Source organism: Hyla sarda, chromosome 5 (genome assembly GCF_029499605.1).
Source record: "Hyla sarda isolate aHylSar1 chromosome 5, aHylSar1.hap1, whole genome shotgun sequence".
NCBI lineage: Eukaryota > Metazoa > Chordata > Amphibia > Anura > Hylidae > Hyla > Hyla sarda.
Window position 1 is genome coordinate 52,637,930 of NC_079193.1, and position 27,464 is coordinate 52,665,393.

Genomic DNA, 27,464 nt, shown 5'->3' on the forward strand with positions numbered 1-27,464 from the left:
CAGACTGCTTCAGCTGCCACCGGATAGCCGTTTCGGTGCCCTGTGTGGTCCGGTGGGTGTCACTCACCTGTACCAGGGCTCCGGACCGTCCTCTTCGGGATCCCCTGCATCGCCGGCGCTCTCCATCGTCGTCATCGCACAAGCCGTCCAGTCATCCAATAGGTGCGGCGTGAGCAGCGACGTGATGACGGTGATGAAGAGACGCAGCAGAGACGGTCTGGGGACGCGGCGACAGCGATGGAGGGCGACATCCAGGGCAGCGGTGAGCGGCGGGGACAGGCGAGTACTGTATAACCTATACCAGTGGTCTTCAACCTGCGGACCTCCAGATGTTGCAAAACTACAACTCCCAGCATGCCCAGACAGCCGTTGGTTGTCCGGGCATGCTAGGAGTTGTAGTTTTGCAACATCTGGAGATCCGCAGGTTGTAGACCACTGTCCTATACTTTACATTGCACGGATCCCTCAACATACGATGGTTTCAACTAAAGATCGTTCATTTGGAACGGATTACCATCGTATGTTGAGGGACCACTGTATAGGTGTTTTTTGTTTATTTTAGGAGCACCCCAACTCACTGCTAAAATCTTTTGAGGCTAGAATACCCCTTTACAATATACTAAAAGAAGGATTAATGAAGACAAGTGATGCATTTTCCCTAAATCAGATTACAGATAAAAGTTTAGTTTATGTCTGCAATATTCATTCATAATAACATCAGACTGGATTTACATGAATAGAATACATTACAACAAAGTGATAAGTGAGTTTTCTTTTAATATAATTTGACATTACAAGAAATGTTAAGAGTTTATAAAATAAATGAAGAATGACCTAATAAAGAATGTATAAATAGATTTCCTTTACAAGGACTAATAAACGTATCTTCTTCATGAAGAATAATCTCATCGAATGATCCAAGTTGGATCTTTTGCGATACTTGCATTCTCAGGACCCAGAATAGCCATCCCATGTGTGCACTGGCCAATAGCTAAATATCTGTAATGTACAAAAGACATATTTATGGCATAGATCTATGTCATGCAGAGGAAACACCATGCGGATGTGACAACTGTGCGCTGGCATGAGTCACAACTGCAGTCACATGGTGCTTACTGGCCAATCAGGCAAGAAGTCTCCATAATAAGCAAACAGCACAAATTTGTAAATGCCAGCTAAAAAATCTCCCGTGGAAAACTTTTTTTTTTTAAATCAACTGGTGCCAGAAAGTTAAACAGATTTGTAAATTACTTCTATTAAAAAATCTTAATCCTTCCAGTACTTTTTAGGGGCTATATCCTACAGAGGAAATTATTTTCTTTTTGCATGTCTCTGATGTCATGACCACAGTGCTCTCTACTGAACTCAGCTGTCCATTTTTGAAACTGTCCAGAGCAGGAGAAAATCCCCATTAGAGATGAGCGAACTTACACTTCAATTTGTCACGAACTTCTCGGCTCGGCAGTTGATTACTTATCCTGCATAAATTAGTTCAGCTTTCAGGTGCTCCTGTGGGCTGGAAAAGGTGGATACAGTCCTAGGAAAGTGCAGGATAAGTCATCAACTGCCGAGCCGAGAAGTTTGTGATGAATCGAATTTACTGTAAGTTCGCTCATCTCTAATCCCCATAGCAAACATATGCTGCTCTGAGCACTGTGGTCATGACATCAGAAAAATCCAAAAAGAAAAAAGCAAGTTTTCCACGGGAGTACCCCTTTAATGCAAGTTCACTTGTGAGTGCAAAGCACAAGGATTCTCCTCGAGTTCTAACATTTGCATGATGTGCACCAAGTTAACAGTTTTACCCAATGTTCATTTAACCCTTTAGGCAGTGTTTTCCAACCAGGGTGCCTCCAGCTGTTGCAAAACTATAACTGCCAGCATGCCAGGACAGACAAAGGCTGTCCGGGCATGCTGGGAGTTGTAGTTTTGCAACAGCTGCAGGCAACCTTATTGGGAACTGCCTTAAAAGGAGTAATCTGGGATAAGAAATCCTTAGGATAGGGGATAGGTTTCAGATTGTGGGGGGTGCGACCTTAGGATACGGGATAAGTTCTCTTATCCCGGAGTACTCCTTTAAGTACTGAGACAGGGATTTTTCTTTAATTTTTGCCTCATAGCATTCTGGACCACAATAACTTTTTTTTGCATAGTTGATAGGTGTGGGACAAAGAATAGGTGGTGGGGGTCCAACCTCTGGGATCCCAATCAATCCTATATATGAAGGGGATGCAGTGCCGATTCAGCATCATGTCCTCTTTCACAGATTTTCTCTGCAAACTTGTACTCCCGGCCACTTAGCGGTGCAGGGAACTGCAGATTGCCCTATTTGGTTTCCATGCACAATAAGTGTCTGAGTGATCTCATTCACATCACCTAATGTCCACAGACACCAGAACAACAAGCCGGTGCAGGGACCGCTCGGAAACACGCAGTCTCCATAGACGGCAATGCCTTTCCAAGCAGAATCTGCAAAAAGAACTGACATGTCAATTCTTTATGCTGAGTCTGGAATCAGAATTTCTGTGGCAGATGTTTCTGTCAAAGAAATTTCTCCATGTGAACGGTGCAGCAGGGTCCAATTGAAAACAATGGGAGTCTGCTGCAACAGGATTTCCAAGCAAAATTCTCCCACTGTACTCTGCAATGAGATTTTAGAGCTGGGCCTAAAAGGTCTCAAGGGTCGTACGACCTCTGAACATAAATTGAAGACACATTGTAGCAATTACTAGAGTTGAGCGAACTTACAGTAAATCTGTTTGTAGTGAACCTCGCAGCTCGGTTGTTGATTACTTTAGTCTGCGTAAATTAGTTCAGCTTTCCAAGGGCTCTGGTTGCCTGGAAAAGTCCGGAATGACAGTCTTAGGTCTCCTTGGTCTGTATTCACCTTTTCCAGGCAACTGGAGCCCTTGGAAAGCTGAACTAATTTATGCAGACTAAAGTAATCAACGGCCGAGCTGCGAGGTTGGCTACAAGCCAATTTACTTTAAGTTTGCTCAACTCTAGTAATAACATTTTAGAAGATTAAAAATACCTATTTGAGTCTGGTGACTGTACTTTTAACAATAATATGCTTACCTGCTGGCAACATCTATGAGATCAGAATGACTGACAGCAAACAGTTGCTCTCTATGCTTCTGTCGCATCTCATCGGTTATACCATGCAAGAAAAGATTCATACCTAGAATACCAAGAGTATTATGTTACAGGAGATTTAATAGAAAAAGGATTAGTGAAAGCCTAATTCTATTATAGAACAGATGAAGATAAGGAATATGGCACATAATCGGATCAGTGTACTTTATGATATTTTATTTAGCCGCCTGTATCGCTAAACAAGAATTTAGTGCCTGAAATCCTCCTTAGGTCTGTATTATACTGCAAGGAAAGGCGGATATCCGGCTCCCAATGAATGAGTAAAATCCAACTTTAATGAAAAAAATCTTTAAAAACAAACATACAGTTGGATTTTACTCATTCATTAGGAGCCGGATATCCGTCTTTCCTTGGAGTTGCTGCACCTGCAGACCCGGCTCTAGTGTTTTCCTCCGAGCTTGTTAGCCAATATACACGCTGCTGCTGCCGAATTATTTACCCACATGGGAGGGGTGAGCGGGTCTTTATTTTTATGTATTATACTGCAATTTTGGTTTAAAAATACTATAATTGAATTTTAAGTAGTCGTCCCCAACACTACTAGCACATAACTAAGATTATGCCATTAAAATGTCTGTTCAGCCGGGGTCTGACCGCTAGAACGAAATGACAAAGATGCTATGAAAAAGGAGATTTTTTTGTAAAATCTCTTTCTCATAGCCTTCATTGGGGGACACCTAACTGATGGTATATGCTCTTGCCACTAGGAGGCACTGACACTAGGAAAAAGAAAAAGTCGGCTCCTCCCTGGCAGGATATACCTGCCCACCTGCAGTGAGGTAACCAGTTTTGTCACAAAGCAGTAGGAGAAGCCAACGAGGAATTATGTCCGAAGGACCCTAGAAAGAAACCCGGAGAACCCCAGAAACAGAAGAAGAAATGGGTGGGTGCGGTGTCCCCCAATGAAGGCTACGAGAAAGAGATTTTACGGTGAGTACAAAAAAAAATCTCCTTTTCTCGGTCGCTCTTCATTGGGGGACACCTAACTGATGGGACGTACCAAAGCAGTCCCCTAGCGTGGGAAAAAAACAAAGGGGAGACAGTCCCAAGACTGAACTCACATGTCCGCCAGGCTTGCGGACGAGCCCCTAGGTCGGAGACCCACTAGGCCCAGAAAAAGGAGCTCCCAGAAGAACTCCCGTTCAAGTAGAAGGGCCAGGGCCCAAAGCAAAGGCCCGCCCACTGTAGAGACCCAAAGCACCCGGGTCATATAGAGAGAAAAGAAACCACAGGAAAAAAAGAGGTAACAGATGTCCGCGAAAAATCTCCTGGCGAAAAAACTGCCACATGGAAGTGAAAGAGTGCCGAACAGAAATACTGCCCGGACTGAGTCGGGGCCCGCACCGCTACAAATGTCCAAGAGCTGAACCATCCCCACCGCTCAAGGAATCAGAGCCACCTGAGGTACCGGAACTCCAGCCACAGATACAGCAGACGTGTGACGTATGACAGGCGGTGCAGGCAACCATACAGACCACCTTCTGGCTCACTGGTATGGGACCATAGCAGAGAAAGGAACACTACGTCGGACGCCTCACACAATAGTGAGGGACCGAAAAAGCAGACACACCAGCTGGTTGATGTAGGACAGGCGGTGTAGACAACCCAGCAGAAAAATGTCTGACGTACTGGTATGGGTCCAAAGTAGACAACGATGCATCTCATCGGCACTTCACCGGCAATGAGGTACCGGAACACAAGCTGCAGATACATAAGCCGTCTGAAGGTTTACAGACTATGCAGGCAACAATGCAGATTACTGTTTGACCGACCGGCATGGATCCACAGAGGACAACTGCTCCTACCCTCGGCACATTGCCGAGTAGTGAGGAACCGGAACCCCAGGCACAGGTATATCAGCAATCTGATGTATGACAGGCGGCGTATACGACCATGAGGACCACTGTCAGGCTTACTGGCATGAATGCACCGAAGACAGTTATGCATCTCATCGGCACCTAACCCAGTAGAGAGGGACTGGAACATCAGCCGCAGAACATCAGCCGGTTGACGTATGACAGGCGGTGTAGTCCACTATGCAGACCATTGTTTGGCCCACTGGCATGGATCCACAGAAGACCACCATACATACCATCGGAACCTCGCTCAGTAGTGAGGAACCGGAACTCCAGTTGCCGATGCATCAGCCGTTAAACATGCGACCGGCGATGTGGGAGACCATCTGGACCACCGTCTGGCTCACTGGAATGGATCCGTAGAACACTTCGTAACGAGTCTTAGGGTCCTTAAGAAACATCGGGTCATTTCTCCAAATACTGCACCCAGCAGAGGGGTATCGGAACTGCAGCCACAGACACCTCATCAGCCGTGAGACGTGTGATAAACGGCAGAGGAAACCATGCAGACCACTGTCTGACTTACTGGTATGGGTCCTGAAGACACATCGGGTCAGTTCTTCCCATACCGCACCGCACCCAGCAGTGGGGTATCGAAACTGCAGCCACAGACACCTCAGCCATGAGACATGTGATAAGCAGCAGAGGAAACCATGCAGACCACTGTCTGGCTTACTGGTATGGGTCCTGAAGACACATTGGGTCAGTTCTCCATATACCGCACTCAGCAGTGGGGTATAGGAACTGCAGTAACAGATACATCAGCCGTGAGACACGTGATAAACGGCAGAGGAAACCATGCAGACTACTGTCTGGTTTACTGGTATGGGTCCTGAAGACACATCGGTCAGTTCGCCATATACCACACCTAGCAGTGGGGTATCGGAACCGCAGCAACAGATAAATCAGCTGTGTGACATATGACAGGCGGCAGAGGAAAAAATGCAGACCACTGTCCGGTCTACAGGTATGGGCGAGTCATTCCATTGGACACCTCGCACAGTAGAGAGGTACCGGAGGGCCAGCCGCAGGTACTTCATCTGCTAGATGAGTGACTGTAGGAACCCCAGACTGAAGGCATTAAACTTAAACCAAATATAATGAAGCTGCAGGTTTTCTCTATTTTTTTTTTTTTTTTTTAAATAACGGTGCATCAATTACACTTATCTGTCCAATGGGGACCTAACTCCTGCAATCAATTCTCCTCTGATGAGGAAGAACAGACAGCAGGCAGCCTCAGGAGCGGCGACGGCAGAGCAGCACGCTAGAAGAGTCTGCTAACCACATAGCTCCGAGGCTAATAGAAACAGAAAGCAGCCTGGGCAGGAGAAGCTCCCGCAGGGCCACAGCTTAGGGAGGCCGGAGTTTGCAGGAGGCAGAGCTAGGAGGAGACATGGGGCGCAGGGCGCCCTGCCCGCATAAGCCGCATATGTTAAGCAGCAGAGAAATCTTCTGGAACAGCGACGGCTCACAGGAGCCTGCTGCCAAGCCGCCGTTCGGCTCCAGGTTGAGGGAAATGGAACAAAGCTCCCTCCGGGCTGAAGCCCTGGGAGCTACGGGAGCGCCACTGACCCCGCACTTGAGGGCGGGGAGGGGGCAGAGCTATATGCCACAGCCGTGAGGTGAAACCCTCACTGAAAATAGACCCCAGCAGCTCGTGAGACAGGGAGGGAGGAGCTGTGTCCTCCCGGCTTGTGCGGGAATCAGGGGAAGAAGAAGGGCGGAGCTATGTGCCACCATGGCCCCCGGAATCCCGCCAGCCAAGTGCCCCAGAACGCACCCCCACCGCGCATAGCAGACGGAGGGGGGACGGCTCCAGTCGGAAGGACGAGATGTAAGTCAAAAATCAACACTCTCCCACACAAAAAATACCGTTTGTACTAGCAACCCCCCCTCCTTTGAGCCCAATAGATACAGTCGAGGCTGCATGAATAAAAATAGCAAGGGTTAACCCCTCACTGTCCGGACTCCCAAAAGCAGTCCCAGAAATAGGGAAATAACACTGCCCGTACTGCTAGGGAAGAGGGGAAAAAGAGGGGGGTGTACTCACCTCAGATGCTTACATACTCACCTAGAGACGTCTTCTGCCAGCATTTTAGTCACCTGCATCACGTCATGCTGCTACAGTCCAAGACGAGCAGGGAAAATAGGGGGACCTGGACCCAAAGTGCAACCCCAGGCGCTGGCCATTGGCGGGAAGGGGTTAACGGTGCATTGGAATTATTTGTCAATGTCCCGTGCCCCTTAGCCGCATATGGGGAAACAGGCAGCGCCATGCTCCTGTCGCCCCACCTGAAAAATGGAAATAAAAGGGAGTAAAGAAATCTAACTAAACAGCAGTTACTAGAAAATAATAAAAAAAAGACCAGGTCTGGTCTCCAGACCTGTGTGTCTACCTCCTAAGTGACACTAGCTAAAACTGGTTACCTCACTGCAGGTGGGCGGGTATATTCTGCCAGGGAGGAGCTGACTTTTTCTTTTTCCTAGTGTCAGCACCTCCTAGTGGCAAGAGCATATACCCAGTTAGGTGTCCCCCAATGAAGAGAGACAAAGAAATAGAAAGTGCAGCACTTAAAACACAATGGTTGACAAACTGTGGCCCTCCAGATGTTGATAAACTACAGCTCCCGTCATACTCTTCTGATTGGAGATGTAGTTTGCAATAGCTGGGGAATCACAAGTTGGTAAAAATGATTTAAGAGCAATGTTAGGCAATATTATGCTGGGGCACAGCGTGTGGCAGTTTTATATTCGGGGGCACAGCATGTGGGGAAGCATTACATTCGGGGGCACAGCGTGTGGGAAGCATTATATTCGGGGGGCACAGCATGTGGGGAAGCATTATATTCAGGGCACAGCGTGTGTCGCAGTATTATATTCTGGGGCACAGCGTGTGTGGTAGTATTATATTCGGGGGCACAGCGTGTGTGGCAGTATTATATTTGGGGGCACAGCGTTTGGCAGTATTATATTCGGGGGCACAGCATGTGGCAGTATTATATTCATGGGCACAGCGTGTGGCAGTAATATTCGGGGGCACAGTGTGTGGCAGTATTATAATTGGGCACAGTGTGTGGTAGTATTATAATTGCTCACAGTATGAGGCAGTAATGTTCTCAGGGGCACAATGTGTGGCAGTATTATTATTATTCTCACAGTATGTAGATTTGTAAAACTGTAGATTTACATCCTCCACACTTCAGTAGCTCATTTTACCTTGTGACTTATTCTTAGGGCAATAATAATTGCAACAACTCTTGTTCCATGGCAATGCATCCAATAGGTGTGAACAAGGCCTTATTGTTCAGCTTGGACCTTCACCTGATGGCAGACCTGGATAAATGGACCCTTACTAAAAGTAGTTGAGTACCCCTGTGCTAGAGCTTTTACTCAAATTTTCTTTCGAAGTAGAAAAATATGGTGTTACTGGCCACAACACACCACCAGCAAAAAGAGTCAGGCATGGTCGCAAAGTAAAGGGAATCCCGTGCGTTAACCGTGAGAGTGTGGAGGGGACTGCACTGAGCCTTATCACCTATATGCTTCTACTGTATGGTGGACTTCATTAAAATGGAATAATACAGCAAAGGTTGTGTAGCTCACTCAGCCTGAGCTGACTCGAGGTTAACTGGGTAGGTCTGTATCCCACAGACCTAAAAATATATAGAAAGTATTGTATAATAGGTATATACAGAGACCAGTCCTCTAGAGGCAGTAGAAAAGAAAGAAATAAAGAAATAGAGAAATAGAAAAGTGCAGAATTACATTAATTGATTGTAATGTGAAATCCTTAATAATCCCGAATTGAGGTTGGAAACATAAAATATAAAATCACATTTATTAAACTATAATGCAATATACATCTGTGCAGGGCCCTTGCACAAGATGTATTTAAAACTATTAAAAGATATTCCAATAAAAACCATTAAAAATATAAAAATAAGATGAAAAAAATATGATAACGATCAGCCACCTTTAAATGAATGTCAATTGTTGGAGAGATAAAGTCTTTGGTATAGATAAAGTGATGTCCGTGCAGCGGGTTAAGTTCAATAATAATATGTAAAGTGCCAGGTTTGTTCACAGTATTATAAGAAGTTTTTAATAAATGCTGTGCATACAGTATGGTATCTGTAGTCCGCAGTGGGGTATGACTCACGCTGTCTTGCGGTGATGATGATACTTAGAGCTGGCACAGAGTTGCGTCCAGCCCAGGGGTAGTTGCTCCAGCGATCCCGGCGGGGTGCAGGTGGGCACGGATCTGCGTCCGGCCGAAGCAGTTACTGGACGGTGTGAACAGGTGAGTAAGCTGGTGTCCCCGTACTGCAGCGCTGCAAAGGGCTATACCATAGGTATCAGGTGATCATATAGGTGCTGATAGAAGGTGGATATAGGTGGCAAACGGGGCTATACGCGTTTCAAGACATAGGTCTCATTCTTCAGTAGCCAAAATTGCATAAAATTATGGTCTCTGTATATACCTATTATACAATACTTTCTCATTAAAATGCTCCCCAAACATACCTTTGTCAGAAGGAGCAACAGGAGAATCCACAGCTGAAAATATTGACAATTTAGCTTCATCGAGGTCTTGTAAAGTGAACTTTCCTGACTTGGCCCATTCTATTGCCTTACAATACGTGGACAATGTAGACAATGAATTTGGGTCTCTGAAAAGAAAAGTAAACATGAGAGACTCTAATACACCATGGTCTTGCTTCTATGACCCATGTTAATCTTACCGATATGAGTAGAATGTGAACACTCCATCAAAGCTCAACCTGGCCCCACCACCGTAGGCTCCTCCTTTTTCACGGATCTCTCCATGGAGAAATTTTGCAGTCATTACTCGTGCAAGTACACGAAGGCTAAAAAGGACAAAAAGAATCTCTATTTTTAAGTGAAAAATGTTTCCCTGTATAATTAATAATTAAATTTATATAACAGATGCTACATATTTCCTAGATACAACTGTTAAAATAATTTTACCTGGCATAGTCAGCATGCATGTAAGGGACAGTCCTTATACATTCACCAATGTAATTTACTGGAAAAGGCAAGGAAAAGTGCGTCTTCATCTGACAGGGTTTGAAAGTTGGGTCCTAAGGGTAAAAACAAAACCATTATGATGTACTGCTGTAATATCTCCACTATTATAATCACTGTACCTACAAAATACAGATCGACACTAACAAAGCTGCAGTCTCTAAGAAGAAGCCATCACAGATTCATGACTTGTATAAATTCTCAACCGGTACTAATGGAAATTTATCTGCTTGTATAAAACAAACCTAAAAAAAAAAAAAAGATGAAGCTGTCCAAAAACTTTAAATATAAACAGATTATTTATCAACCTCTTAATGACTGGGTCAAATTTTCATTTTTGTTTTTTACAGGGTCAAATGAGGGCTTGTTTTATGCAAGACCAATAAATAGTACTTTGTAAAGACATCACTAGTTTGAACACAAAATCTAAAGCAAAACCAAAAACCAAAAACTAAATCTATACATATATATATATATATATATATATATATATATATATATATATATATATATATATAAAACTCAACTTGTGTGTGTGTGAATGTTCCAGCATCACGTCCAAACGGCTAAAGATATTAACATGAAACTTGGCACACATGTTACTTATATGTCAACAACAAACATAGGATAGGTGATTTAACCCTTACTCCCCCCTATTTTCCAGGGGCGGGGTTTATGTTTAAAGTCCCATACAAGTCAATGAGAAATATATGTTACTGCATAACTTCCAAACGGCTGGAGATATTTCGATAATACTTGGTCACATGTTACTTATATGTCGACTTAAAATAGAGGATAGTTAATTTAACCCTTACCTACACCCATTTGTGAGGGTCGGGGTTTTTGTTTAAAGTCCCATGCAAATCAATGGGAAATGTATGTTCTCACATAACTTCTGTATGGCTGGAGATATTTCAATACCTGGTACACATATTACAGTTTGGGATAGGAGGACGGGATAGGAGGTCGGGATAGGAGGACGGGATAGGAGGTCGGGATAGGAGGTCGGGATAGGAGGTCGGGATAGGAGGTCGGGATAGGAGGTCGGGATAGGAGGTAGTGGTATGAGGACGGGATACGACAACAATATATGTGGATGGGATATGAAGTCAAAAGCTTCCGGATTTTCCTCCCCAACAAGGATTAGGAAGGAAAAACCGGGCAACGCCGGGTACTCAGCTAGTTTGTATAATAAAGTGAAATTATAAATAAATAAAAAAACACAACACACAATTCATTTTATGCAGTTTATGTTATTTGTAGGATTGCAGAATATAAAAGAGTTAAACGGCAGACATCAGAGTCATCGCTGATGTCAATCATTAGCTGTAAGTCCTGACTGCAAGCAGTTTTCACACGAACAAAACTCATTACACAGAGTTAAAAAGGAGAGGCGGCACACATGCTCCACCACCACTCTGAGCAGTCCCAGTGGTCAATCCCCCACCACCAATCCCCTGGGTGCTGTTGGTGGGGTAACCCCCTTCAAACAAGTAACTTACATGAACAAGCTTCCTGTAGCCTGCGTGTGATCCATCTTTTTCAACCAAGGCAGGATTTAAAGATTTCTATGAATTAAAAAAACAAATAAAATAAAATACAAACATCATTTACTCAGTCCAAATGTAACGAACCTATAAATTGGTTCAAATCAATTAACTATTTCATACTTGTTGAGTTTTATATATACAATGGCCCTGGTTTACTAAAACCTGAGTGTTTAATGTGGAGTGTTTTTCTTTTTACTCTTTCTTTAATTGCCCTGATTTACTAATCTGTCGCCTGTCTCTGGATTTTTTTGTGTCGCATGGTTTAAATCTGTCTCACGAAATGTATTCTGCCCTGACAGGCAGTATTGCCAAGATAATTACAGAAACATTCAATTAAAGATAGGAAAGTGAGAAGCAAAACACCCACAAAACAGATTAAGATATATGGGTCAAAAAGAATTTTAAAAAAGTTGTAAAATGTAACATGTTAAAAGGCTGCACTCACACAGCCGTCTGTCTAAGACTACATTAGTGCTTGTACTACTACCCCCATCATGGAACAGGGTCTGTTCCATGTTGGGGGCAGTAGTACAGGGGCTGAGGGATTGATCGCATCAGGTCTCACTTCTGAGACCCGAACAGAAGTTATTAAAAAGGGGAGCAGGCCTCATGCTCCTCCCCAGCGACGTACAGTGTACATCTATTTTCATTTTAAAATTCCCCGACGGGAGCCCTGAATGGCTAGTACTGAGGAGCCATTCAGGGCTCCCGGTGGGGTTTTCAAATAGAAGCAATGCGGTGGGGAAAGATATATAGAATCGCCGGGGGTGGGGGTGATTTATATGTCTGGCCCCCGAAGTGCATTTATATAAGTATTGTCCCCGCGGCGCATTTATATAGGTATTGTCCCCCGCTGCGCATGTGTATATATATTTTCCCCCCACATCGCTATCATAAGCCCCCGGCAGCGCTATGAATGAAAAGTATTCTATTAGCAGTGCATCGGGCCGGGAAGCCGGCCGGCGCGATGTGCTGCTAAATGAACACTTGTCATTCATAGCACTACGGCGGCATATGTACATAGAAGCACTGTGGGGGGCAGATAACGCTATATGTTTGGCCCCCACAGCGTTTCTATAAACATATGCCTCCGCAGTGCTATGAACGAAAAGTATTCTAACAGCAGAGCATCAGGCTGGGAAGCCGGCCGGCCTGATGCGCTGCCGATAGAAAACGTTTAATTCATAGCGCTGCAGTGGCATACATTTATAGAAGCGCTGTGGGGGCCAGACATATGGATATATGTCTGACCCCCGCAGTACATATATATATATATATATATATATATATACATACAGATGGCGCCGCAGCACTATGAATGACAAGTATTCAGTAGCACATAGGGCCGGCCGGCTTCCGAGCCAGATGTGCTGCTGTTAGAATACTTTTCATTCATAGTGCTTCCAGGGGCTTATGACAGTGCTGCGGGGGGAAAATATATATACACATGCGCTGCGGGGATATATGATTGCGCTGCTGGGGACAATACCTATATAAATGTCCTGTGGGGAGAAAGACTTATATAGCGCAGCAGGGGGCAAGATATATAGAAGTGCTGCGGGGGCCAGACAGAGCCCTCAGTACCGGCCATTCAGAGCTCCAGGCAGGGAATTTAAAAATGAAAGAAAAAGTACACTGTACATCGCTGTGGAGAAGAGCATGCCGCCCGCTCCCCTGCTTAATAACTTCTGATCAGATCAGGTCTCAGTAGTGAGACCCGGTGCTATCAATCCCTCAGCCCCTGTACTACTGCCCCCAACATGGAACAGACCCTGTTCCATGATGGGGGTAGGATTCACTGGGTTTTTGAGTAATTTCCTGACAGCCCAGAGCTGTTGGGTTTTGGTGAAGCAAAATTCACACGTTTTCCTGTGAGTTTTTCATCATACTCGGAGTGTTTTTTCTTTTTTTTTTGTCAGGAATATGCCCCTTTTTTGGCTAACCACCCCCATTTTGACAGGTTTAAAAAACACTAAGTGATAGTATTGTGTGTGTCGGGAAATTGTGTCGCACAAAGTGTCGCATGGGCTGAGTTTGGTCACACAACTCAAGAAAGAGTCGGGTTGACATTAGTAAATCAGGGTAAATATCTGTTCAATAGCTTACTATAGTGTTACATGGTTGCTCTTGTGGGAGTATAACTTTAGCATAATAATAGCTTGTCACAGTGTTTCCCAACCAGGGTTCCTCCAGATGTTGTAAAAATACAACTCCAATACTGAAAATGTTAGTCTAAATGTCACAGCAAATGGAAGAGTAAGAAAGCAGTGATCCGACACTTGCAGGACTAGGGCAGCATGTGCAAGCTAGGACAGGTGTACATGCAGGTAAGGCAAAAAGTGGATCGCGGCGGAGCAATTTGGGAAAACAGGATATGTAAGACAGTAATGAAGAGTCCAGAATGAAATGCAAGCGCAAACCAGCGCAAAACAATTTGCCAACTTGTGCCGGTGTGCCCCTGCCTCCGTCTATCAATGCCCGATGTATACTGAATAACCTCGTGGATGGTGAGTGCATTTCGTTCTGGACTCTTCATTACTGTAAATGTCACAGCACCAGCCTGATACTACTTTGGCTTAACATATGGAATTATGTCTAAAGTTTAAGACCTCGGGTGACAGACATGTATTTTGACCACCCTAAAGTAATGTCCTAAGTAAAGTCTGTGCCATGTGTGTACAAGGAAAACTGACAACAAACACTTTTTTGAAGACAATCTCAAAATCTTTTTCTTCAAAGATAACAGAACTTCAATATTTAACATTGTGCTGTACCGAAATAATATAAGGTCGAATTGCTTTGCGCTCTTTTTTACTCCGATGGATTCCAGCCAAAAAGTGTTCGACTTCCTTTGCAGCTATAGACATCTGCTGAGGTGTGGCATTGACAGAGCACCTATTGGGACAGGAGACAGAAATACATCAGCCGTATGATTCAGCTATTTCATTGGCGGATGAAGAAACACCATCAAAATATAAGAAAATCATTTTTACTGTATGGTATATTCTATTACACTAATTAATATGGTTCTCACACATATATACATATATAACACACACACACATCACATATGTCTTTTTCTTCCAACTGGTATATCCTATGGATGCTTTGGTCATCCTGCACCCAAGCATCACTGGACCAACATCATTCAAGTAAACTATAATATCCAAGCATTTTTGTATTAGCACTCTTGCCTACCCATTATGAAATCTTCATCTATACAGGAAGAGCTCTTTTTAAATTGCATACAGATTAAGCCTCCTTAGGCTTCTGTAGCCACAACCAAGTGGGTCACTCCAGTTACCAACCTAGCCGTGTTATAACATTACTCCATTCTGTATATAGCGCTCTATTTAAAGGAGAACTCAAGCTAAACTAAACTTATCCCCTTACCCACAGGATAGGGGAAAAGTAGCTGTTGGCATAGAGTCCAAACGATGGAGCCCCTTGTGATCGACAGGACCCGACTCTCAGAGAGGAGCACATGCCTCCTACTGGTATACGGCACGCCCTCTATAGAAATGTATGGAGCCCATGCCACATGCAGCATATGCACCTCACGGAGCCCCAGGTCCCATCCTGGTGATTTTGCGGGGGCTCCAGTGATCGGACCCCCGCGATCAGCTACTTATCCCCTATCCTGTGGATAGGGTTTATGTTTATTTTACCGGATAACTCCTTAATATTTTTAAATGAATAGACTTGTAAGTATTCATGATGTTAACATTATATTAGGTAATATTAGATTGGTAATAATATTATATCTTAGTATCTGTGAGGTATCAACCTGGTTGTTGTTATAATGTTCATGATTATAGCCAATCTTGGTATGGGTGTCTTATATTACCAGTTGATCAATAGGTTTAAAGGGGTACTCCGACCTTAGACATCTTATCCCCAATCAAAAGGATAGGGGATAAGATGTCTGATAGCAGGGTTTCCGCCGCTGGAACCCCCACAATCTCTGTGCAGCCACCGGCATTCTGGGCTGAGCGCTGCCCCCGAGACAGAAATGTGGGCCATGCCCCCTCGTGAGGTCACGTCACACTCTCTCCATTCATGTCTATGGGAGGGGGTGTAATCGCCCCAGCGACGGAACCCCTACGATCAGACATTCTTTGGATAAAGAATACACCTTTAACACTTCACCCTCTCTCTGTTTATTTTTAATATGTTTTACCTCTGCTGAGAGGATATCATTTGACCTGGTACTGGTTTTCTGCCATTTTCTTTTTAATGCTTAAATAAGTGTGGTTATTATGTTGTATAGTACTTCCATTACCTGATGAAGAAGCCTGTCTGGGTTAGAAACATGTTGATCTTATGGATGTTTTTACTACAGTTTGTACACAAATAAATTAGCACTTTTATTTATAGGGGACAATAAATTCCAGAACTTAAATTTTTTTTCCCCATTTACGCTGTCCGCAGTGTGAGATCAATAATGATATAATTTAACATTTCAGACAATTCTACCCATGGCGATACCAAATATGTTTATTTTTTATTTTGACAGTAGCATCTAAAGTGTTAATAGCCAAGATCGCTGCAAACATTATTTTAGCAGCAGACCTTGGCGAATGAAAGCAGCTAGGGACCACCAGGTACAGACCAGGCTTGAGTCATGGGCCCGCTCCATACACTTTTAATGGTGTTATGACAGATCAGATCCATCACGTGTTGTTAGGGGGTTAAGGACATAGTTTTATGTATCGCAATCTATTAAAAAAAAGAACAAAAAAAGATAAATAGAATTAAATAGAATTAATAGTGGGGTGAAATGGGGGAAAAAAAATTTAAATCGATGTAATAAAATGGGAACTGAGCAGAAGTACAATGTACAATAAATAGTAGACAACTCCTGGGCCGCTCATTGTACGGGTGTGTTTTGGGGAGGGAAGCAGACACAGAAAAAGTATAATGGAGTTGAAATTCTTTCTGTGTTTTGGACCCAATTCTGGTTTTGGCTGAAGATACTGACCAAAATACCACATATGAACCTAGCCTTGTAAAGTAGCCCATACTTTCTAAATATACTCAAATGCATATGGCTTTACCTTATGCTGTCACTCAGTAGTAAGGATTTACGAATACGTGACATTTTTCGCAGTAATGGGGTCAAATCCGACATTTCGGCAATCCTTTTCATCATTCGGACCTAGTGATAAGTGATTTAAAGGAAAAATTAGCCAATAATATGAGATTATAATCATGATCAGTATGGAAGGTGTTAACAGATAAGTACATTAACTTTTTATCCTGTGACAAATAATTATAGCAAAATTAGGTACCCTACCCCCCAAAAAAAATTAATCGGCAGTCATTTACTTTCCTGTTTTTCATTTCACTACCTGATCCATTCCATTGAAGAGTTCGTTTAGTTCCCCGGCCGGAGTTAATGTCCGACTTGCTCGTATAGCAGCATAGGTGTGGCCAGAATCTGGAATGCCATTCGACATCTCCTGTGCGCTCATCCTTACTAAAACTCGAAGCCGTTCTTCATCATCAAAATGGGGACTATAGTAAAAAAAAAAAACATTTTATTACTTATAACGCCATCTAAAACAGCTTCTAAATTATAAAGTAAGAAAGCACAGTTTACAGAAAGCCATCTATTTAAAGAGGTACATAGCAATACTTAATCTGTAAACATATCGGGCACATTAACCCCTTCCCGTATGCATATGTCCAAGCATCTGACATGTTCGCGCAATTGGACTTATGCCTACGTTCTAGCGATCTCCGGCACTGCCGCGGGCAGCGCAGGAGATCGGCAACGGGACCCGGCTGTTAATCACAGCCAGAGTCCTGCCGCAGCAGCCAGAGCAGCTATCGCGCCGGTCCCGGCAGCGTTAACCCCCTAGATGCCATGATCAATCCTGATCACGGCATCTATGGTGTGGACAGGGGGAGCGCTCTGCTCCTCTTTACCAACAGCGGCGCCGCAATATGAATGCGGGTCGCCGTTGGTTGCTATGGCAGGAGGACAGATCATGACCTCCTGTCTGCCTGCTACAGATGCCTGTACAGTACATGTACAGTGTGCAGCTGATCGGGTCATACTGTGCTGCAGTACAAATGTATTGCAGCATAGTATAACCTGCAAAAAGTGTACAAAATTTTATAAAAAGTTCTTCAATAAAAGTATGAAGTGTAAATATATATATATATATATATATATATATATATATATATATATATATATATATATCCCTTTCCCAATAAAAGCCCTTTATTATCACCAAAAAATATCAAAAAACACAAATCATATACCGTATATACTCGAGTATAGGCCGAGTTTTTCAGCACGATTTTTCGTGCTGAAAACACCCCCCTCGGCTTATACTCGAGTGAACTCCCCCACCCGCAGTGGTCTTCAACCTGCGGACCTCCAGAGGTTTCAAAACTACAACTCCCAGCAAGCCCGGGCAGCCATCGGCTGTCCGGGCTTGCTGGGAGTTGTAGTTTTGAAACCTCCGGAGGTCCGCAGGTTGAAGACCACTGCGGCCTTCAACATCATCCAGCCCCCTCTCACCCCCTTTAGTTCTGAGTACTCACCTCCGCTCGGCGCTGGTCCGGTGCTGCAGGACTGTCCGGTGAGGAGGTGGTCCGGTGGGATAGTGGTTCCGGGCTGCTATCTTCACCGGGGAGGCCTCTTCTAAGCGCTTCCGGCCCGGCCTCAGAATAGTCACGTTGCCTTGACAACGACGCAGATACGTCGCTGTCAAGGCAACGGCTCTATTCCGGGCCGGAAGCGCGGAGAAGAGGCGCCCCCGGTGAAGATAGCAGCCCGGGCCACCTCCTCACCGGACCACCTCCTTACCGGACAGCCCTGCAGGACCGGACCAGCGCCGAGCGGAGGTGAGTACTCAGAACTAAAGGGGGTGAGAGGGGGCTGGATGATGTTGAAGGCCGCAGTGGTCTTCAACCTGCGGACCTCCGGAGGTTTCAAAACTACAACTCCCAGCAAGCCCGGACAGCCGATGGCTGCCCGGGCTTGCTGGGAGTTGTAGTTTTGAAACCTCTGGAGGTCCGCATGTTGAAGACCACTGAGGGCGAATGATGAGAAGAGGATAATGAAGGGGGGGGGGGGGTGGGGATGATGAAGGGGGGTGGGGATGATGAAGGGGGGGGGGTGTGGGATGATTACAAGGGGATGATGAAGGGGGGATGTGTGGGATGATAAGGGGATGTGTGGGATGATGACAAGGGGATGATGAAGGGGGGATGTGTGGGATGATGACAAGGGGATGATGAAGGGGGGATGTGTGGGATAAGGGGATGTGTGGGATGATGACAAGGGGATGATGAAGGGGGGATGTGTGGGATGATGACAAGGGGATGATGAAGGGGGGATGTGTGGGATGATAAGGGGATGTGTGGGATGATGACAAGGGGATGATGAAGGGGGGATGTGTGGGATGATGACAAGGGGATGATGAGGATGTTAATGACGGGTCTGGATGATGACAGGGGGGGATGAGGTATTTCCCACCCTAGGCTTATACTCGAGTCAATAACTTTTCCTGGGATTTTGGGTTGAAATTAGGGGTCTCGGCTTATACTCGGGTCGGCTTATACTCGAGTATATACGGTAAATAATAGGTATTGCCACGTCCGTAATGATGTGTACTATAAAACTATAATGTAAATTATCCCGCACGGTGAACGCCGTAAAAAAAACATTAAAACAAAAGCGCAAAATTTGCCAGTTTTGGTACAAATAGCGGACTTAAAAAGATGAAAAGGTAGCACATAGCACAAAAACGATACCAATAAAAAGTACAGCTCATCCCGCAAAAAATAAGCCCTTATTCAATGGCTTCGGACTCAAAATAAAAAGATTTCGGCTGTTGGAAAATGAATGCCAGAAAAAGAATTTTGCTCAGAAAAGGAAAAAGAACATAGAAAGCTATATAAAATGGGTATCGCCATAATCGTACCGACCCACAGAATAAATATCACTTTTACCACACAGGTTTTGTACACCATATAAAAAAAAAAGTCAGAAATTTTCCAGTTTTTTACAATATTTTGAAGTTTTTCACAAAAAATGCTGCATTTGTCAACAAAAATGCACCACTTAAGGGGTTAATCATGTGCAGCGTTTTGGAAAGCTGCACATAAATTAAAGACTTTTTCTTTTTTTTATATCAACTGGTGCCAGAACATTTAACAGATTTGTAAATTACTTCTATTTAAAAATCTTAATCCTTCCAGTACTTATCAGCTGCTGTATGCTCCACAGGAAGTTATTTTCTTTTTTTTTAGTTTCCTTTCTGTCTGACCACAGTGCTCTCAGCCGACACCTCAGTCCATTTTAGGAACTGTCCAGAGCAGTAGAGGTTTGCTATGGGACTTGCTCCTACTCTGGAAAGTTTCTAAAATGAACAGAGATGACAGCAGAGAGCACTGTGGTCAGACAAAAAAGAAATTCAAAAAGAAAAGAACTTACTCTGGAACATATAGCAGCTGCAAGGTTTAAGATTTTTAAATAGAAGTAATTTACAAACCTGTTTAACTTTCTGGCACCAGTTGATTTAAAAAAAAAAAAAAAAAATGCTTTCCAGTGGAGTACCCCTTTAAGATTCACCCCTTTCTGGTCCTGCTGCCATTGAGCCCGGCGCACAATGCACAAATATACTCAACCTATTGAGATGGTGCATATTTCTGTGACTAAGTGTCACAAGTAAACTTTTAAAGCTGCATGTGAGGAAGCAGGGCCCCCTTCAATTCTACTTCACATCCCCCTGGCACAAGCAGCACAGGTGCTTATAAGTCGCGCAGAAGTGTTTGAGCCGGCACCATTTGATAAATGTCAACCATAATAAGGGGATAAGATGTCTGATCGCAAGGCTGCGGTGCTGGGACCCCCAGGATCTCTGTGCAGCATCTGGCGTGGTTGTGATGTCACTGCCACACCCCCTAATGACATCACACCATACCCCTTCCATAGGCTTGCATTGAGGGGCATGGCCATGATGCTGGGGTAGCAGAGTACCCCTTTAAAGTGTATAAAACAGAAAAACATATTTAAAAACACAGAATACCAGAAAGTAGATTCAGATACCTGTTAAATATTTCACTCCACAGGTGCATCATGTCCGGCATATTCCTGTCCAAGCAAATCGATGAAAACAGCACCCCCTAGTGGAATAAAACAAAACTTCCATAAAAAGACTTAAAGGGGTACTCCGGTGGGGGAGAAAAAAAAAACTGGCTCCAAAAAGTTAAACAGATTTGTAAATTACTTCTATTTAAAAAAAGAAAATCTTAATCCTTCCAGTACTTAACTGCTGTATGCTCCACAGAAAGTTGTATTTATTTCTGGAATTTGTTTCTGTCTGACCACAGTGCTCTCTGCTGACATCTCTGTCCATGTCAGGAACTGTCCAGAGCAGGAGCAAGTCCCCATAGGAAACCTATAATCCTCTGGACACTTCCTTATACGGACAGAGGTGTCAGCAGAGAGCACTGTGGTCAGACAAAAAAGAACTCCAGAAATAAATACAACTTCCTCTGGAGCATACAGCAGCTGATAAGTCCTGGAAGGATTAAGATTTTTAAATAGAAGTAATTTACAAATCTGTTTAACTTTCTTGCACCAGTTGATTTGAAAAATAATTTGTTTTCCACCGGAGTACTCCTTCAAGCTTTGTTCTGCCTTCTATTAGTCAAAAAGCATATAGAAACGGAGATTAACTAATAAGTAAAAGGTATTTAAGAAAATGTCATGGTAAAGTAAGGAAATGGCTGTGGTATGTCTGTGCAGTCAGGTCACCTGTTCATAGGAGTCCAGGTTGGAGTCATCTGGTATGATGTGTGGACAGACGCTCATCCCTCCTGTTGTCAGCTCCATCTGTTGAGCTTGTTCTCGGTAGCTATAAACACCGCACCCCATCCTGGAAAAATCAACCACATCTATCATCACATTGTAAGACACATCAGGAGGAACTGAACTAAACATAAATTGCATTGCAAAAAGATTTACTTTTCACCACCAAAAATTAGAAAAGAAAATTACTAGTATATAGTATACAGGTGTAACATAGATCATGAATCACTCTGTAATCACCGTTACAGTTAAAGTAACATGAATTCCTATGGAAACCTACCACTGATACGTGCAGCTTTGTGGCAACAATCTGAGGATGGTCACTTAACCCCTTAAAAAGGACACAGCCCATTTTGACCCTAAGGACATTTTAATTTTCGAGTTTTTGTTTTTTCCTCCTTGGCTTCTAAAATCCATAACTCAAATTTTCTTTCACAGACCCATATGAGGTCTTGTTTTTTTGCGTGACCAGTTGTACTTTGTAATGAAATCACTAATTTTAACCTAAAATGTATGGTAAACCCCCCCAAAAAAATTTTGTGTAAGGAAATTTAACTCCTTAACGACGCAGGACGTATATTTACGTCCTCCGCCGGCTCCCGCGATATGCCGCGGGGTCACGCCGTATCCCCGCGTCATATCGGGTCGGTCCCAGCGGCTATCAACGGCCGGGACCCGCGGCTAATACGGGAAATCACCGATCGTGGTGATGCCCTGTATTAACCCTTCAGACGCGGCGATCAAAGCTGACCGCCTCCTCTGAAGTGAAAGTATCCCGGCTGCTCAGTCGGGCTGTTCGGGACCGCCGCGGTGAAATCGCGGCGTCCCGAACAGCTTACAGGACACCGGGAGGGCCCTTACCTGCATCCTCGGTGTCCGATCTAAGAATGACTGCTCCGTGCCTGAGATCCAGGCAGGAGCAGTCAAGCGCCGATAACACTGATCACAGGCGTGTTCATACACGCCAGTGATCAGCATGAGAGATCAGTGTGCGCAGTGTTCTAGGTCCCTATGGGACCTATAAACACTGCAAAAAAAAAAAAAAGTTATAAAAAAATTAAAGTTTGAATCACCCCCCTTTTCTCCTAAAATAAAATAAAACAGTGTAAATAATGAATAAAATAAACATTTGTGGTATCGCCGCATGCGTAAATGTCCGAACTATAAAAATATATCATTAATTAAACCGCACGGTCAATGGCGTACGCGCAAAAAAATTCCAAAGTCCAAAAAAAGCTTATTTTTGGTCACTTTTTATACCATTAAAAATGAATAAAAAGTGATCAAAAAGTCCGAACAAAACAAAAATTGTACCGATAAAAACTTCAGATGCCGGCGCAAAAAATGAGTCCTCATACCGCCCTGTACGTGGAAAAATAAAAAAAGTTATAGGGGTCAGAAGATGACATTTTTAAACGTATAAATTTTCCTGCATGTAGTTATGATTTTTTCCAGAAGTTCGACAAAAACAAACCTATATAAGTAGGGTATCATTTTAACCGTATGGACTTAAAGAATAATGATAATGTGTCATTTTCACCGAAATATGCACTGTGTAGAAACGGAAGCCTCCAAAAGTAAAAAAATGGCGTTTTTTCTTCGATTTTGTCGCACAATGATTTTTTTTTCCCGTTTCGCCGTGAATGTTTGGGTAAAATGACTAATGTCACTGCAAAGTAGAATTGGTGACACAAAAAATAAGCCATAATATGGATTTTTTTGGTGGAAAAATGAAAGGGTTATGATTTTTAAAATGTAAGGAGGAAAAGACGAAAGTGCAAAAACTGAAAAACCCTGAGTCCTTAAGGGGTTAAATGAAAACCATAATTGTGCACATTTGGAGGGTTTTGTTTTCACGCTGTACACTTTACGGTAAAAATTTTATGTTTTCTTTATTCTCTGGGTCAATATGATTAAAATGATACCCATGGTTACATACTTTTCTATTATTGTACTGCTTTTAAAAAATCTCAAACTTTTTTTTACAAAATCAGTACATTTTAAATTGCCCTATTTTGACCACCTCCATCCGTCCGTATTCAGGGATGTGTGAGGGCTCATTTTTTTTGCACCATGATCTGTAGTTTTTTTTAGTACCATGTTTGCACATATGTGACTTTACGATCGTTTTTTATAAAAAAAAAAATTTGCAGTTCGATGTGACAAAAAAGGAGATTTTTTTTAATGCTTACCGTAAAATCTCTTTCTCGAAGGATCCATTGGGGACACAGACCACGGGTGTATGCTGCTGTCTCTAGGAGGTATGACACTATGGCAACAAAAAAAGTCGGCTCCTCCCAGCAGGATATACCCGCCTCCAGGCCCTGAGCTAATCAGTTTTAGTTCCAGAGCAATAGGAGAGGACCGACAGGTCAAGGAAAAACACGAACTGTCCGAAAACCAGAAGAAAAAGTATAACTGAACACACCCTCGGACAGAGAACCAAAGAGGAACCCAAAAAGGGCGGGAGCTCTGTCTCCCAATGGATCCTTCGAGAAAGAGATTTTAAAGGTAAGCATTAAAAAAATCTCCTTTTCTCTATCGGCTCCATTGGGGGACACAGACCGTGGGACGTACCAAAGCCGTCCCTTGGGTGGGCAGATAGTCAGGCAGACGGCTGTTCCTGCACTTTATGGCCCAGACTAGCATCAGTCGATGCGAAGGTATGAACCCGGTAGAACCTCGAGAAAGTGTGCAAAGACGACCAGGTAGCCACTTTGCAAATCTGCGAGGCCGAGGCTTTGCTCTGGAGAGCCCAGGATGCACCAACAGAACGGGTAGAATGAGCCAGAACCCAGAAGGTAGGGATCTTCCCCCTACAGCGATAGGCTTCCGAAATGGCAGACTGGATCCAACGAGAAACGGTGGCCTTGGAAGCAGGTTGTCCCTTACGACGACCTTCCGTAAGGACAAAAAAGGAATCGCACTGACGAAACGAAGAAGTGATAGAGAGGTAGTACCTAACAGCCCGAACCACATCCAGTTTGTGGAGCAAACGCTCCTTAGGATGAGAAGGAGCGGGACAAAAAGGACGGAAGGACAATGTCCTCGTTGAGATGAAAGGCCAAAACGACCTTAGGCAAAAAGGAAGGATCTGGCCGGAAGACAACCTTGTCCTGGTGAATCACCAGAAACGGAGAACGGCAGGATAGAGCTGCCAATTCAGACACTCTCCGAATGGAGGTGGTAGCAACAAGAAAGCCACTTTCCAAGAAAGGAGGCGCAGGGACACCTCCCTAAGGGGTTCAAAGTCCCAAGGGGGAGAAGGTGACCGATAAGGAGGGGCAGTATGCCCAACTCCTTGAACGAAGGTCCGGACATGAGAATTAGAAGTCAGAGGACACTGAAAAAGAATAGATAGAGCCGAAACCTGACCCTTAAGGGAACTGAGAGACAACCCCAGTTCCAATCCCGACTGCAAGAAGGATAGAAGACAGGGAACGGAAAAAGTAACAGGAGACAAGACCTGAGCTTCACACCATGAAAATAAGACCGCCAGGTACGGTGGTAAATTTTTGCCGATGAGGGCTTACGAGCTCTAAGCATGGTGCGAATGACTTGGGAAGAGAAGCCTCGGGCTCTCAAAACCGCGGTCTCAACCACCACGCCATCAAATGCAGCAACTGTAAATTGGGGTGGCAAAGAGGACCCTGAGACAGCAGGTCCGGACGAAGTGGAAGGCACAACGGAGCATCGTCCAGGAGCCTGACCACGTCGGCGTACCACGTCCTTCGGGGCCAATCTGGAGCTACCAGTATGGAGGGAACGCCCTCCGCTTTGAGCTTCCTCAGAACCCTGGGAAGGAGCGGAAGGGGAGGGAACAGATAGGGCAAGGCAAACCCCGCCCAAGGAATCACTAGGGCATCCATGGCTAGAGCCAGGGGGTCCCGGGACTTTGACACAAATGGAAGAATCTTCCGATTGTGCCGAGACGCAAAGAGACCTGCGCGAAGACCTCCGGATGTAGAGACCACACGCCGGGGTCGGCTGAGGAAGTTCGCTTCCCAGTTGAGAATGCGAATCGTTGAAATGGCCGGAACCTTGTTTTCAGCCCAGAGGAGAATCTTTGTCACCTTGGCCATGGCTGCCGAGCTGCGAGTGCCGCCTTGCGGATTTATGTAAGCTACGGCCGTGGCGTTGTCCGACTGGACACGGACAGGGCAGGTCTGAAGCAGGGACTCCCAATGAAGAATCGCCCTCAGTTCCAAGATGTTTATCGGAAGAAAGGCTTCCCGGGGAGACCAGAGGCCTTGAACCGTCCAGTCCCTGAACACACCGTCCCAGCCTGACAGACTGGCATCTGTTGTAACTACCTGCCAGTGGAAGGGAAGAAATGACCGCCCCTGAAGAAGAAGGGGGAGCGGAGTCACCAGAGCAGAGACTGGCAGATTCGACGAGGGAGAGAAATCTTGTGATCTAGAGACAGAGGAGATCTGTCCCATCGCGAGAGAATCGCCAGTTGAAGGGGGCGGTAATGAAATTAGGCAATAGGTACAGCCTCCATGGCCGCTACCATTCGACCCAAGACTTCCATGCAATTGCGGATGGAAACTGGGACCTGTGCCCGAAGGGAGCGGACCCCTGACAGGAGAGTCAAACGTTTGTCCAGCGGAAGGCAAATCCGGGCACAGGCTGTGTTGAATTGAAGTCCCAAGAAGATCAAAGACTGGGTGGGAGAGAGGACAGACTTGTCCCAGTTGACCATCCACCCGAAGCGATCCAAGGTCTGGAGAGTGAGATCCACACTCTCCAGAGTCTGGACACTGGTGGGAGCCTTGATGAGAAGGTCGTCCAGGTAAGGGATCCCTGAGATTCCTCTCGCCCGCAACAGAGCTATCACTGGCGCAAGGATCTTGGTAAAGACCCGAGGAGCAGTGGCCAGACCAAAAGGGAGGGCTACGAATCGAAAATGCCCCTCCGGAACCGCAAAGCGGAGGTACCGTAGATGGCCGGGAAATATTGGAACATGGAGGTAGGCATCCTTGATGTCAACCGAAGAAAGAAACTCCCCTTGTTCCATGGTCGCCACTACTGAACGGAGTGATTCCATTCGGAAGTGGCGGATGAGAAGATGACTGTTGAGACGCTTGAGGTCCAATATTGGCCACACAGAACCTCCCTTCTTGGGGATCATAAAAAGATTGGAATAGAAATCCTGAAAACGTTCCCCTGAAGGAACGGGGACAATGACTCCTTGAAGAAGTAGAGACCGGAGGGCCTCCCGAAACTGCTTCGCAAGAGAAGGAGACCGGGGGGCCCGGGACTGGAAAAATAAAAATAAAAAATCGATCCCTCGGAAGGGAGGCAAATGCGATTCGGTATCCGTTGGACACCACGTCCCTGTCCCAGGAGTCCTGAATGTGTGTGATCCAGATGTCTCAAAAAAGTGAGAGATGGCCTCCCACCCGAGAAAAATCTGCGGGTGGGGGCTTCACTTCATGTGGAAGTGGGTTTGCGGTTGCCCGATTTGGCCGCAAAACAGCCAAAACGGTTGGTGTCCGACTTCCAAGATGGCCGCGCCCGGAACGAGGGAGCCTTCTTATCCCGCGAAGGCGCCTGCCCAGACCCCTTATTGGGGCCAAAAGTCCGAAAGGACCGGAAGGAAGAGGACTTCCTCTGGGAAGTAGAGCGAGCCTTATTTTGCGGCAACAAGGAACTCTTACCCCCGTCGCCTCAGAGATAATCTCGTCAAGGCGCATGCCAAAAAGACGGGTACCAGTAAAAGGAAGCTCGGTGAGAGACCTTTTGGAGGCGGCATCCGCATCACACGCCTTAAGCCACATGGAACGGCGGAGGGCCGCTAGGTGACCAACAGCAAAGGTAGCACAACGGGCTGACTGCATGGAAGCTGTACACAGAAAGTCCCCAGCTTTAGAGCATTGTAGAACCAAAGCAGACAGATCCTCTGGGGAGGATCCCGCCAGGATACCCTGACGGAGTTTTGTGCACCACACCGATAGGGCCTTGGACACCCATGCAGAGGCGAAGGTGGGAAGCAGAGAAGAGCCTGCTGCTTCGCTA

The 27,464-nt window shown here is 45.0% G+C and overlaps 1 protein-coding gene across 1 annotated transcript in view; it reads right to left on the reverse strand.

Moving 5' to 3' along the window:
- Positions 1-760: 760 nt before the first annotated feature.
- Positions 761-27,464, reverse strand: part of PITRM1 (pitrilysin metallopeptidase 1) — a 90,908-nt gene continuing 64,204 nt past the window's right edge. The window contains exons 17-27 of the mRNA XM_056519505.1: positions 21,390-21,510; positions 20,679-20,755; positions 16,960-17,125; positions 16,666-16,766; positions 14,383-14,503; positions 11,561-11,626; positions 10,002-10,114; positions 9,755-9,880; positions 9,537-9,682; positions 3,079-3,181; positions 761-999 (exon numbers count right to left, since the gene is read on the reverse strand). Of these exons, the coding sequence (XP_056375480.1) occupies positions 906-999; positions 3,079-3,181; positions 9,537-9,682; positions 9,755-9,880; positions 10,002-10,114; positions 11,561-11,626; positions 14,383-14,503; positions 16,666-16,766; positions 16,960-17,125; positions 20,679-20,755; positions 21,390-21,510 (1,234 nt within the window). The 3' untranslated portion in view covers positions 761-905. The remainder of the gene's footprint in view (positions 1,000-3,078; positions 3,182-9,536; positions 9,683-9,754; positions 9,881-10,001; positions 10,115-11,560; positions 11,627-14,382; positions 14,504-16,665; positions 16,767-16,959; positions 17,126-20,678; positions 20,756-21,389; positions 21,511-27,464) is intronic.